General features: G+C 37.5%; 1 protein-coding gene across 11 annotated transcripts in view; it reads right to left on the reverse strand.

Annotated features, from left to right (window-relative positions):
• Positions 3,887-15,208, reverse strand: part of PPIP5K2 (diphosphoinositol pentakisphosphate kinase 2) — an 83,806-nt gene continuing 72,484 nt past the window's right edge. For 9 of the 11 annotated variants that reach the window (XM_005683466.3, XM_013965802.2, XM_018049995.1 and 6 more), the window contains 3 exons: positions 13,002-13,142; positions 9,879-10,004; positions 3,887-5,582 (listed from right to left, as the gene is read on the reverse strand). In XM_005683466.3, coding sequence (XP_005683523.1) covers positions 5,470-5,582; positions 9,879-10,004; positions 13,002-13,142 — 380 coding nt within the window. In that variant the 3' untranslated portion in view covers positions 3,887-5,469. Of the gene's footprint in view, positions 5,583-9,878; positions 10,005-13,001; positions 13,143-14,751; positions 14,880-15,208 lie in introns of those variants that run through there. The other 2 variants (XM_013965808.2, XM_013965806.2) reach the window with 2 other exon arrangements.

Consider the following 15,208-nt stretch of genomic DNA (forward strand, 5'->3'; position numbering starts at 1 on the left):
CCTGTCCATCACCAACTCCCGGAGTTCACCCAAACTCATGTCCATCGAGTCGGTGATGCCATCCAGCCATCTCATCTCTGTTGTCCCCTTCTCCTCCTGCCCCCAATCCCTCCCAGCATCAGGGTCTTTTCCAATGAGTCAGCTCTTCACATGAGGTGGCCAAAGTAGTGGAGTTTCAGCTTTAGCATCATTCCTTCCAAAGAACACCCAGGACTGATCTGCTTTAGAATGGACTGGTTGGATCTCCTTGCAGTCCCAGGGACTCTCAAGAGTCTTCGCCAACACCACAGTTCAAAAGCATCAATTCTTTGGCACTCAGCTTTCTTCACAGTCCAACTCTCACATCTATACATGACTACTGGGAAAACCACAGCCTTGACTAGATGGACCTTAGTTGGCAAAGTAATGTCTCTGCTTTTGAATATGCTATCTAGGTTGGTCATAACTTTCCTTCCAAGGAGCAAGCGTCTTTTAATTTCATGGCTGCAATCACCATCTGCAGTGATTTTGGAGCCCCCCAAAATAAAGTCACTGACACTGTTTCCACTGTTTCTTTGCAATGAAAAGTAACCCTCTACAAAAAGATAAACTAAGCAATAATATGAGAAAGCATAACTTAAGAGCAAAGATATACTACATATAAATACATACACCTAGACTATTCGAATGAATGAAATAAGATACTAAAACAGAATCACAAAGCAAAATCTACTACATAGTACTGTATATTAAAATAAAATCCCTAAGTCAATCAACACAATATAAAAAATAAAATGATAATAAAGGTGTATGAGGCAAATGCAAGCCAAAATAAAACAGGTCATAATCGTAATATCTGGAATTTCAAAAGCATCCAATGAGGAAAAAAAATAATATAAAAATATAAAGGTAAAGGTTCTTACAATGGAAAGTTGAAAACTGTGAGTTCATAAGCAACATATTATACAGAAAACATAGCCACATATGGTACAGAAAAAAAGTAAAAAACCAAAGAAAATAAAAGGAGAACTTGACAATAACCTGTAAGTGGAATGTTTAACTTACCTCTCTCTCAAATCATGACTAAGCATACGGACCAAAAAGGCTATAGAAAATCGAAGTATCTTTAATCCCGATACAATTCATATATAGTATAAAATACATACATTTTATATAGCCTTCCATTCTCTGAAGTATCTAGACCTTCCACAAAAACTGACCTATATAAAGAAAACTTGACATGGCAATAATTTGATACCCAGGACTCCATACAAAGGGACAGCAGTTTATTCTTAGACTCCTGATCACAAGGGACTCCAGGAGCATGAAAATTGTTCCCATAGGCAAGAATGCTGCTGTTTGTGATAAGAGCAGGTACAAAGAAAGAGAATTAGAGACGGGCCAGAGAGGGCATTGCTGGGCCCTCACAGAAGTCACCCCAACCTGACCAAGAATGACACAGCAGCCCTCACTCTCCAAATAAGGCAAGGGTAAACTGACAAAAAACGCACAAATGATCTATGCAAGGCAAACTGCGATGAGCGCAAAAGACTGAGAACTTTGTACCCAAGTGCATTACACAAGACAAAAAAGTAAATTCTTTATTCAAACTGGCATGGAATTAAATTGTGGAAGTGTAAGCAAGAGAGTTCCAGAAAAACATCTATTTCTGCTTCATTGACTATGCCAAAGCCTTTGACTGTATGGATCACAATAAACTATGGAAAATTCTTAAAGAGATGTGACTACCAGACCACCTAACCTGCCTCTTGAGAAATCTGTATGCAGGTCAGGAAGCAACAGTTAGAACTGGACATGGAACAACAGACTGGTTCCAAATAGGAAAAGGAGTACGTCAAGGCTGTATATTGTCACCCTGCTCATTTAACTTCTATGCAGAGTACATCATGAGAAATGCTGGACTGGAAGAAACACAAGCTGGAATCAAGATTGCTGGCAGAAATATCAATAACCTCAGATATGCAGATGACATCACCCTTATGGCAGAAAGTGAAGAAGAACTCAAAAAGCCTCTTGATGAAAGTGAAAGAGGAGAGTGAAAAAGTTGGCTTAAAGCTCAACATTCAGAAAACGAAGATCATGGCATCTGGTCCCATCACTTCATGGGAAATAGATGGGGAAACAGTGGAAACAGTGTCAGACTTTATTTTTTGGGGCTCCAAAATCACTGCAGATGGTGACTGCAGCCATGAAATTAAAAGACACTTACTCCTTAGAAGAAAAGTTATGACCAACCTAGGTAGTATATTCAAAAGCAGAGATATTACTTTGCCGACTAAGGTCCATCTAGTCAAGGCTATGGTTTTTCCAGTGGTCATGTATAGATGTGAGTTGGACTGTGAAGAAGGCTAATGCTGAAGAATTGATGCTTTTGATGTTGGAGAAGACTCTTGAGAGTCCCTTGGACTGCAAGGAGATCCAACCAGTCCATTCTGAAGGAGATCAGCCCTGGGATTTCTTTGGAGGGAATGATGCTAAGGCTGAAACTCCAGTACTTTGGCCACCTCATGAGAAGAGTTGACTCATTGGAAAAGACTCTGATGCTGGGAGGGATTGGGGGCAGGAGAAGGGGATGGCCGAGGATAAGATGGCTGGATGGCATCACGGACTCGATGGATGCGAGTCTGAGTGAACTCCGGGAGATGGTGATGGACAGGGAGCCCTGGCGTGCTGCGATTCATGGGGTCACAGAGTCGGACACGACTGAGCAACTGAACTGAACTGAAGGTAGATCAGTCAGCAGAACCTGGAGAAAAATCTGGGTGACTTGAATTAAAAAGAAAAAAAAAGACTTCCTTTGTCTAGTTTTAACATGACAGTTCTTGAAGAACTGTCACTTCACTTTTCTCTCATGATGCCGTCTGCTGCCCTCACGCTCGAGGTATATGTATAAAAAGTATAAAGTCACACGTTCTCTGTCCTCTGTCTCTGTCCACCATGCTCTCCTGCTTCCTCCATTTGCTGCTCAAAGGAAACAGGATAAAAAGTGTTCAGCACACTTCTTCCCCATAACCCAAGGCTGTACAATACGCCTAGAACATTTGCTGGTTGTTAAGAATGGACTCCGAGAACACCTCCAGAACGTTTGCTGGTTGTTAAGAATGGACTCCGAGAACACCCCAGAACGTTTGCTGGTTGTTAAGAATGGACTCTGAGAACACCCCAGAACGTGCTGGTTAAGAATGGACTCCGAGAACACCCCAGAACGTTTGCTGGTTGCTAAGAGTGGCCCACAAGAACTCATTAGAACCACAGCAGCAGGACTTGCTGGCTCTGGACTTCAAGGGCAAAAATTGGGTCTGGGTTCACACACAGGGTTTTTAAGGGTGAAAATATTGAATAACGCACTATGGAGACTAACATGCCAGGATAAAGTGACAGTACCTCAGGCTGCGCCTTCCCATCTCTTTGCTGGTTGGTTGGAGGATTAGGCTGTGAGAAGAAATATTTTCTAGTATTTAAAACAAACAAAAAGCACACTTTACAGGGAGAGAAACAGTGAGAAACAGATGCTTCAGTCAAACTTCCACTGAATGGTGATTAACTATAATTTCTTGCTCTGATATAGAGACTTTTTGTTTGTTTTGGAAAATGAATCTAAGATCCTTGTAAATAAAACTGTCCTGCTTATACAGCAGTGTTACCAAGTTCGGTGACTTCAGTGAAATCCTAGTTCCCGTGTAACCATGGGAAAACGTGACTTGTACTGAACTTCCTAGTTAATTTCTAGGGAAGATACTGCAACAGCTATGGCTAATACTATGAAATTTTATCTAAGATGAGCACTGTTGAATATTAAAAGTTTCCTTCATTCTTTCTACTCTGAAAGCTAAAAGTAAAGGGACAAAGAAAAGAATAAAAAAATAATTTGCCATTTAAGTCATCCTCTGATTCCAGAAATAAAATATTTTAATTCAATTCCACTGAAAAAATAAAAGCAGTTTCTTTACTCCAACAATGAGCACATTAACCACATTTTCACATACAGAAAGCTTAGGTACATTCAACTGTTTACAAAACATGTCTCCATAATACATTTACATTCATGTGAAGTACTGACATACTAACATATAATTGTACATATTTGTGACTTTTGCATCTGGTACCTTTTAAAATGAACCTGTAATATGCTTAATTTCTAAAAGTCAGTTCATATACAATGATTTAAGGTTAGGAGAGTTTCTACGAAGAATTTTAATAGAGGCATTCATATAAGAATTCAATAATTTTTCTAAACCTAAGTCTCAAACTAAAGCTTTAGCAACTTAAGTTACCTGACTAGCAGTGGATGAATTCTTATCAAGATGTACTGTTTGGTTTATAGTTTAAGTCATTTCAACTCGTTTATAATTATTTGCGCATCAGGGGAAAATAAGCACCAAGGATAATAAATATTTTTCACATCATAGATGAAATCACAATACAATAATCTTAATGTCCCTCCAAAATCTAATAATTTAAAATAAGCATTCATTTCAAATGCTCAATTTTTAAATTATCTTAGTGAGATCAACTGATATTCTAAAGATACAAATGGAAATGGTAAAAATAGGTGCCACAGATAATATCTACTGACAGTGGAATTCAGATATTTTCCTTACACTGATGAGGTTCATTTTGGAACTCAGTTTTTCAGATCTAAAAAGAATTCCGAAAATAACTAACTTGTCAACTTTACCTCTTAAAAAGAAACTCTAAAGATGTCTTTCTTGTCAATATATGAAGCAAAAATTTTCCTGATGATCAAAAGCACCTTATGTAAAGAAATATATAAAGAAAATATTTTCTACAAGTTAATGTACAAATTTATGTGCATAAAGGTATAGTTATCCCAGATGCACATATTTTAAATAAAACACAATAAAAAATTCAAAGCACAGATTGAAAAAATAACCCATATGCCAATACTCCAGTTATTAAATACTGCAGCATATATGTAATTATAACAATTGGGGGAAGAGAGTTTCTACTCTAAACTGTGGTCAGTGAAATCTCTTTGGAAATATGCTTTTTAAGAAGTCTCCAGTATAGCCATCAGATTTCAAGCTGCAGGATTTTACAGCCAAGATGCAACCCCATGAAAATGAAAATGTACAGACACCACCTCACAGACTCTTCAGGAACCATCACCACTGTGTGACATGGGTAGGCTTTCACGTTCTTTTTCTTTACTGCAGGCACATGGCAAATATCACAATAACAACAGACCTTTATCACCGTAAGTTTTGCTACTCATAAGATGCTAATAAACATTGTTTTCAAACATTTCTAGATCATGACAAAAATTCTTTACCTGAATATATACAAAGAATTCTCTTGATTTAATCTATCTTTAAATGAATACAGAGATATACAAGGAGACACAAATTAATTGCTTTGATATTTTTCAGTCAAGGTTTATTACATGCCTTTTTTTTTCTACTGAACACATGATTTTTACAAGGAGTTCCAGCTTCTGCTTAGAAGATTTCACTTTTTTTTCGAAGTATTTTTTTTGTGTTCATGCATTTCTGTTTTGCTAGTCATACCCTTTTTCCGTGATGAGGTATTAGGAACAGCTGTATTAGAAGGTCCGCTGGGAGCTATACAAAAAAAAAGAAAAATTATGGCTTAGATTTTCACAAGCAATCCAAGTTCAAACAATAAAAAACAATCAACAAAAGATCAAATAACACAAACTTCTCTTTTTCCCTACATTCTTCCCGGGAAACTAATTTCTTTGTGACCCCATGGACTGCAGCCCACCAGGCTCCTCTGTCCGTGGGATTCTCTAGGCAAGAACACTGGAGTGGGTTGCCATGCCCTCCTCCAGGGGATCTTCCTGACCCAGGGAATGAACTCGTGTCTCTGATGTCTCCTGCATTGGCAGGTGGGTCCTTTACCACCAGCGCCACCTAGGAAGCCACAACGACTTTGCTGCTGCTGCTGCTAAGTCGCTTCAGTCGTGTCCGACAACTATGCTAACAGTCTTCAAATTTCTACTTCTGGCCCAGGTCTTCTCCCTTACCTCAAGATCTGCATATTCTACTAGAAACCTCTATAGAGATATTGGATAGCAAATATAAACATGTTTAAAACTGAACTCATCAATTTCCCTATGAACATCTATTTTCTTTGGTATTACCTATCTTCAGTTCAGTTCAGTCACTCAGTCGTGTCTGACTCTTTGCGACCCCATGAATCGCAGCACGCCAGGCCTCCCTGTCCATCACCATCTCCCGGAGTTCACTCAGACTCACGTCCATTGAGGCAGTGATGCCATCTAGCCATCTCATCCTCTGTCATCACCTTCTCTTCCTGCCCCCAATCCCTCCCGGCATCAGAGTCTTTTCCAATGAGTCAACTCTTTCCATGAGGTGGCCAAAGTACTGGAGTCTCAGCTTCATCATCATTCCCTCCAAACAAATCCCACGGCTGATCTCCTTCAGAATGGACTGGTTGGATCTCCTTGCAGTCCAAGGGACTCTCAAGAGTCTTCCCCAACATCACAGTTCAAAAGCATCAATTCTTCGGCACACAGCCTTATTCACAGTCCAACTCTCACGTCCATACATGACCACTGGAAAAACCACAGCCTTGACTAGAAAGAACTTTGTTGGCAAAGTAATGTCTCTGCTTTTGAATATACTATCTAGGTTGGTCATAACTTTTCTTCTAAGGAGTAAGTGTCTTTTAATTTCATGGCTGCAGTCACCATCTGCAGTGATTTTGGAGCCCCCAAAAATAAAGTCTGACACTGTTTCCACTGTTTCCCCATCTATTTCCCATGAAGTGATAGGACCAGATGCCATGATCTTTGTTTTCTGAACGTTGAGCTTTAAGCCAACTTTTTCACTCTCCTCTTTCACTTTCATCAAGAGGCTTTTGAGTTCCTCTTCACTTTCTGCCATAAGGATGGTGTCATCTGCATATCTGAGGTTATTGATATTTCTCCTGGCCAATCTTGATTCCAGCTTGTGTTTCTTCCAGTCCAGCGTTTCTCATGATGTACTCTGCATAGAAGTTAAATGAGCAGGGTGACAATATACAGCCTTGACGTACTCCTTTTCCTATTTGGAACCAGTCTGTTGTTCCATGTCCAGTTCTAACTGTTGCTTCCTGACCTGCATACAGATTTCTCAAGAGGCAGGTTAGGTGGTCTGGTATTCACATCTCTTTCAGAATTTCCAGTTTATTGTGATCCACACAGTCAAAGGCTTTGGCATAGTCAATGAAGCAGAAATAGATGTTTTTCTGGAACTCTCTTGCTTTTTTGATGATCTAGCGGATGTTGGCAATTTGATCTCTGGTTCCTCTGCCTGTTCTACTTATCACTGTCTAAAAAGCTAAAAGATTAGAAAACTAGAAACATTCTTGACTCAGGAATCATCCTTTTATATCCAAACCAACCTCAAGCCCCAGTGAGTTATCAAAAAATTATTCTAAGCCAAGTTACACTTCTGTATGGATGGGTAAGCTCCTGCAGATGAATCTTCCTGAAAAAAAATTATCTGAAGACACTGAAGAGGGAACAAAAGCAGAGATATACCAGAAAATAATCAATACTTGGAAGAAGTGAACAACATGGAATTAGTTTCCCTGTCCTTTTTAAAAGAAAAAAAAAACAGCTTTGGCTTAAGGATAGGGTCCAGTGTGCACCATGTAGAATGCCTAAAATTGCAACATAAAACTCAGTCTTTCCAGTACGAAGCACCAGAAGACAAGTACTGAGGCAAAAACAATGGCTGGAAAGCCAGGTAGGAAATTCCAATTCTTTGTGTAAACACTGATCCAATGTATGAGTTCAGCAGAATAAGCTTTAAAGAAATGCAGTTCAGACTAAAGTCAGTGAAGTGAAATGTGAGCTGTCAGTTACGTCAGGGGACATAGGATTACAATCTAAGTTCAGCCAAGGTTAATACTTTGCTTTAAAAAAAACCCCAAACAACCCAATACTCTTTGTAGGAACATAAGAGATACAACAGTCAAGAGTTGATCTAGAATACAATCCAAAATTACTCAATATATGAAAAACATGAAAAAAAAAATTCCTTCTTGGGAATGGTTAAGTTCATAAGAGATCAATCCTGAGAACAGCCTGACTAATAGACAGGAATTTTAAAGCAACTATTTTAACTACGCTCAAGAACAAAGGAAAATATTAGTATAATGAATAAAAATACAGGAAATCTCCGAAGGAAAAAACTATCAAGAATCGAAACAAATGCCTAAAACTAAAGAATACCTGAAATAAAAATTACTGGATGGTTTAATAGCAGAATGCAGATGACAAGTAAAAGTGATTATCAACCAGGATTTTATTACCAAAAAAAAAAAAAGTCCAAAGCATGCCACAGTCAAACTTCTGAGACCCAAAGATAGAGCAAAAACCTGAAAGTTGGCAGAGAAAAGAAATCCATTAACTCATTGCATCAGTTCAGTTCAGTCACTCAGTCATGTCCGACTCTTTATGACCCCATGAATCGCAGCACGCCAGGCCTCCCTGTCCGTCACCAACTCCCGGAGTTCACTCAGACTCACATCCATCGAGTCCGTGATGCCATCCAGCCATCTCATCCTTGGTCGTCCCCTTCTCCTCCTGCCCCCTATGCTTCCCAGCATCAGAGTCTTTTCCAATGAGTCAACTCTTCGCATGAGGTGACCAAAGTACTGGAGTTTCAGCTTTAGCATCATTCCTTCCAAAGAAATCCCAGGGCTGATCTCCTTCAGAATGGACTGGTTGGATCTCCTTGTAGTCCAAGGGACTCTCAAGAGTCTTCCCCAACACCACAGTTCAAAAGCATCAATTCTTTGGCGCACAGCCTTATTCCCAGTCCAACTCTCACATCCATACATGACTATTAGAAAAATCATAGCCTGACTAGACGGACCTTAGTTGGCAAAGTAATGTCCCTGCTTTTGAATATGCTATCTAGGTTGGTCATAACTTTTCTTCTAAGGAGTAAGCGTCTTTTAATTTCATGGCTGCAATCACCATCTGTAGTGATTTTGGAGCCCCCAAAAATAAAGTCTGGCACTGTTTCCTCATCTATTTTTTATGAAGTGATGGGACTAGATGCCATGATCTTCGTTTTCTGAATGTTGAGCTTTAAGCCAACTTTTTCACTCTCCTCTTTCACTTTCATCAAGAGGCTTTTGAGTTCCTCTTCACTTTCTGCCATAAGGGTGGTGTCATCTGCATATCTGAGGTTATTGATATTTCTCCTGGCAATCTTGATTCCAGCTTGTGTTTCTTCCAGTCCAGTGTTTCTCATGATGTACTCTGCATAGAAGTTAAATAAGCAGGGTGACAATATACAGCCTTGACGTACTCCTTTTCCTAATTGGAACCAGTCTGTTGTTCCATGTCCAGTTCTAACTGTTGCTTCCTGACCTGCATACAGATTTCTCAAGAGGCAGCATACATAAGAACAAGTCTTCAAATTAACAAGGACTTCTCCTCAGAAACAAGGGGAATGAGAAAAAAGTGGAACAAGATCCTTAAAATGCTGAAAGAAAAAACTTTAGGGATTCTCTGTCCAGCAAAACTACCTTTCAAGAATGAAGGTAAAATAAAGATTATTTTCAGATATAGTAACAAATAAGAAGTATAAGAAATAGTAAAAAGATTCAGGTAGAATCTTGGCTGAACAGAAAAGCAAGAGAAGAAAGTCCATAAAGCAGTTTAGAAAACTGTATCAAATATATTTTAACATACGTCAGGGGAGGGGGGATAATTAACAAAAGAAAAAACACCTCAAACATATCAATAGACTTCAGTAGCAGATTTCCTAGACTGTAATCATCCTACTTAAAAACAGATTTTTACACCTACAAAGCAAGCTACTACTCTCCTCTAATTGCTATACGGAATCCACAAATTCACACACACGCCTAACCTGGTTTGCTGCTTGCTTTAGTACTCTTGATGCTAGCTGGTGGCGTTGGGAGGATCTTTGCAGGTGTATATGTATTTAAAGATACTTTTCTTCTCATTATTGGACTGGAACGTGAAGTTAAAGAGGCTGAAAAAGAAAAATCAAACAAAGTAATTCAATAATTTTCTGAAGCAAGTCTATCAAATTTAAACTAATCAGATTATGAATAATTGAGTCAGACTGTCTTCCTATTAACATAGTACCCAGATGAGATTTATTTTCATGCAAGAAAATGTTAAAGATTCTTTCTTCTTTCTAATTAAGGTGGAGAGATTGAGCAGCGTGAAAAGAACAAGTAGGTACAATTCTTAAGTATGAAGACTTCTGGAATAGGCTGCAGTAGGGGTTGCTACTGGCATGAGCTTTTGGGATCCCAAACAAATGATGGTGGAGGTAACAAAAGGCAGATTTGTCAATTTTTGCAAGTTTGGAAGAGGGCCTGATAGCAGTAAAGACTGTGTCTCTGAAAAATCAGTATGTGGAACAGACGTGGCACATGCGCCTGCAGTGGTTGATAACTATGTGGAATGAATATAAAGTTCACACTGGCAGAATATCAAAGTAGCCACTAGTGAAATAATATACATGTGACAATGGACAGGAGTCTGAGTGAAATCCGGGAGTTGGCAATGAACAGGGAGGCCTGGCGTGCTGCAGTCTATGGGGTTGCAGAGAGTCGGACACGACTGAGCGACTGAACTGAACTGATTCAAAAAGGTGCTTAAAACATCTCATAAAGCAGCACATCATTACTTAGCTTTTTTCTGCTTACATCTTCTATTATAACTTCCAACCTCTAATTTAACCAATTAGTATTCTGAAATTGAGGGTTAGTGCCTTGGTGTAAGGCAGGACGAATACTGGAGTGGGCTGCTATTTCCCACTCCAGGAGATCTTTCTGACCTAGATACTGAACCCACGTCTCTTGCTCATCTCCTGCATTGGCAGGCAGATTCTTTACCACTGCGCCACCTGCGAAGCCCTAACTGGCACCCTATTTTCTTTAATATTCAAAGAGAATGAAAAAAGCCACACACTTTAGGAGACCTGGGTTTTAGCCTTGCTTGACCACTAACTGGTTGATTTCCTCAATGGTGTCTCTAAGTTTTTCCATTAATACAGTAAACTTCTCTCAAATGAAATCTTACATAAAATCGATCAAAGCAAGGCCTAATAATTCAGCTTCTTTCTCTTCCTCATGGAACTTCCTAAAGCTCTTGGGAATATAGTCTGAAGACCAATGAACTAAATAAAATCTAAGGTCTATCCAGTTTTATGAACTGCATTAACTGTATTTATTTTCTCATTTAGTTCCCTTAGTAAGTAATGGAATGAAATTTTAAGAGAGCTAGAGGGATTGGGGTACAGCTTGTATCTACGATATAGAGAAGAGTTAATGAGAACTGGAAAAGAAATTTAATATCTTTCAATCATTAATATATCTCAATAATGCACTCTGAGGAACTGAACTCACTAACCACAGAAATGAAGCCATCATAAAACTACAATGCCACAGTATAAACAAAGATTATTTTTTTGTAAATATCCCACCAAAAGCCTCTTTCCAAAACAGGTGTCATTACTGCTACTTTAGCTTTAAGTCACTGACTGAAGATCTTCTAAATTCAAAACAGTTTTAATGATTACCTTAAACTCTTATTTACTAATTATGGTATTTCTTTCATCTCTATTTTAAGATTATAAATCCCTGCCCCAAGGAAGCATAGAATATAAAGTCAGGTCGAAGAAAAAAATGAGAATTTATTTACTCAGATTCTCTCTTGTGTTCCGAGGAACAGCACTGGCCTTTCTACTAGCTAACAGAGAAAGGAAAAGGAAAAATGTCCTTCAGTTTCCTCACTTCAACTGTACAGCTTGCAGATTATTTCATTTGGATTATTATCAATTCTCAGTATCAGACAAATCATATGCACATTTTAAAATGGAAACCTACTTCTCCAAACCACTTCTAAAGTGAAATATTTTAAAACATTCACACCAAGATACCTTTCCGGTTGAAAGGTGACCTCTGCCACCAGACGTGAAAGAGAAAAGCAAAAATGCAAGGGCACTATCTGGATAGAATATGCTGAACAGATCTCTGGAGAATCATAAAATGTTGTGGCCCAAGAAAGGGAAGAGTGTCACAGCAACACATGACGGTGGCTTTCATCCCAAGATCTCCAATTTTATTCTTCGGAAAAACACTTTTACAGTATTCTTCTTATGAAATACTACTTGGTATGTGCTTAGTCTCTCAGTCATTTCCGACTCTTTGAGACCCCATGGAGAGTAGCCCACTTTTTCAGACATATGACTAAGACTAGTAAGACTCTTAACTCTCAGCAGAGCATTCTCTCCCAAAACGAATGCTTCCTAAACTGGAATTCCAGTGTGTCAAAGTATCCTACAGTGTTGAAAATGACAACAGCCAGCTGACTTCTTATACTTAAAAAGGAAGCCCTGAACATTTCCCAAACTGAAGTCCCTCAGAATAATTCTATACAATATTTAAATGTGTTACCAAAATGTTTTCTCAACAAAAAGGTTTTGGAAAATGTGAGTATGGAGTTTTCCTTTTAATAAAGTTTCCAAAACTGGCTTAGCCACAAACCCCTTTACTTTACACAAAGGAATTAACTTCTTCAGAATATTTCCTACAGAACACAATTTGAAGAACTGCTGCCCTAATTTGCTCTCTTCAGTTAAGAGCTCTGAGTCAAAAGTACTGAGTGGATGAACACGTGGGCATTAATGCAGACTAATATCCTGTCTTTTAAAAAAAGCTTATTATACAATGACAGTAGAAAATAAGACTATGATTTTGTATTATATATTGCTGATTTCTACTGCTGGGTCTTAGACTTCTTCCTCCTTTTGGTAAGAGAAAAAATTTGGGGGAAGAGTCAAGACAAGTGGTACATTGCACATTATACCACAGAATTCCAAACAATGTTCTTGTATACCCCCTTCTCCCCTAAAATTCTACTTACTATCACTACTTGAATTTATATTTTCATAATTATTTTATATTCAGATAAAAGCTACTGTCTAAAAATCAAATAATAATAATAATTTTCCTACAAGTTTCAGGGGTCTTCCGTGGAACTTCACTTGATGGAGAAGCAATGGAAGCAAGAAATTCATCCACCTGCTTTAAGGACAAGGCATTATGAAGAGTTTCTAGAGGACAAATAGATGGCACCATCGAATACAATTCAAAACCTGAGGGAAAAAAACAAAAACAAAACCAAAACCAATAGTTGGATATTCTAAAATTCATTATTTAAAAAAGAAGATCATTGCTTAGAACTGGACAGTTTGGTCTTTTCAATCTACCACATGCAAACACACAAGATCTCTGAAGTCATGACACCAGATGCTATGCAGTATGGGGCTGGAACAAGATGTGACAAAGACTTCATTTTAAATATAATCACAAGGTACAGCATGCACACGATTTCATTCTGTATTTGGAAAATCTAAGAGTAATACTTAATAAACCTGGGGAATAATAAAAAACAAACAAACAAAAAATACAGTGTTTTCACGGTTTTTACTTTTTAAAATCAGGTCTATTCGATAGATGAATAAGCTGATGCCATAATGTGTCCCTGATGCTGGAATGCTAAAGGTGACTTCTTGTTGAAAAACAATTAAGTAATTACTTATGAAGAGTGACTTTAAATACTTTTTTAGTCATACCAAGGCCAACAACACCTCTAGTGCGACCCCAAAACAACATCCATTCATTTATGCTGAAATTAAAATTTCAAAACATATTTCACCTACCTTGACTGAATTAACACAATTAATTCTATTGCTGGAAATTGCTAGCTGAGACAAGTCAGGCCAAGTAAAAAGCCATACAAAATACAAATATTTCTGCATTCAACAATGGCACAAATACAAAAATTTCATGAAACAAACCATGCAAGTATGTATCAATACCATCCATGAAACGAAAGCACTTAAATATACAGCTTCTTTAAACAATTAGGACACAGGTTATTTATTTTTTAAAAATATTGCTTATTTACATTTTATCCAACTGAATGGCTTTTAAAATTGCTTTTAGATACAACTAAAATACCAAGTCTTTCTGCATCTAATTTTTCAAGAATTTAAACTAATTCTCCTCCAAAAAGAAATACTTTTAATGTTTAGTTTCTATATAAAGTCTAATATTTTTAACTTAAAAATTAATTAAACTTAAGTTGATTGGAAAACTTTCTGCTTCAATAGAAATGTGCTCATTTTAACACTGACTTATATTTTATTTTGGGAGAAAATACTGACCTAAGAATTGTCTAATTCTTAGTTGGAATAGGGAAACTCTAGTTAAAAGAGAATCTAATTTTTCAATGAAAACAACCAAAGGATTACAAAACTGGTATGTTTGATTTCCAGGGGCAAACCAAAGCATGACAGAACATTACATATACTTAAAAAAAAACTATAATACCTTAATAGCAGCTAAAGCACCTAAATTAAGCACTAAAGAAATTAGGCTTGCACAAGTATTACTTTTTTTTATTTAATTACAAGATTCATGCAAAAAGGCGCAAACCCTTTCCTTGCATTACATAAAACATTGTGGCTTTTTTAAAAAAATCCTTTCCTCAGAATGTTTATTAGTTTTTTGTAAAACTATTTTCCTGCATTTGCTTGTTAAATTTTGTAACAGGCAAATGACAATATAATTGAGTCCCTTTGGACTGTATCTTTTTCCATCTATCTATAGTGAACTTTTTCTTTAATGCACAATGAAAGGGTTAGCGCAGCAATTTAAAAAGCCACCTTGCTGTCATGTTTAGAAACTATAGAAACATACCACTGGAGCCTAGAAACTCCACAGAGGAAACGGACCAGCACCTATAGAGGTGTAGGTGTTCTGCACAGAGGCCCAGAAAATAAGGTAAAGCACTGTCAGAAGATACTTGTTTCACCATGTTCCTTGAACTAAAGATGAAGGGCAGGGGTTAAGTCCATGATATGTGTTAAGATGGAAAAAACATGAAAGTTAAGGAAAATAAAAAGTAAAAGAAAGAGTCAAATGACAATTCACAGGACAGGTAAGACAACACAGCAAAAAAAAAAGAAAAGAAAATTTGAAAACCCAAGAGAAATATTCCTAGAGTTGAAAGGGATTCATTTTATAAACATCAAGTCACAATGTGTGGAAAAATCCACATTTTTTTAAAAAAGCCTAAATCAAAAGAATATAAAATTATTTTCTGTTAAACTTAACAAAGGCTTTTTTTTTTAAGCTTCAATAAGCAAATATTTCT

This window comes from Capra hircus, chromosome 7 (genome assembly GCF_001704415.2).
Source record: "Capra hircus breed San Clemente chromosome 7, ASM170441v1, whole genome shotgun sequence".
Lineage (NCBI taxonomy): Eukaryota > Metazoa > Chordata > Mammalia > Artiodactyla > Bovidae > Capra > Capra hircus.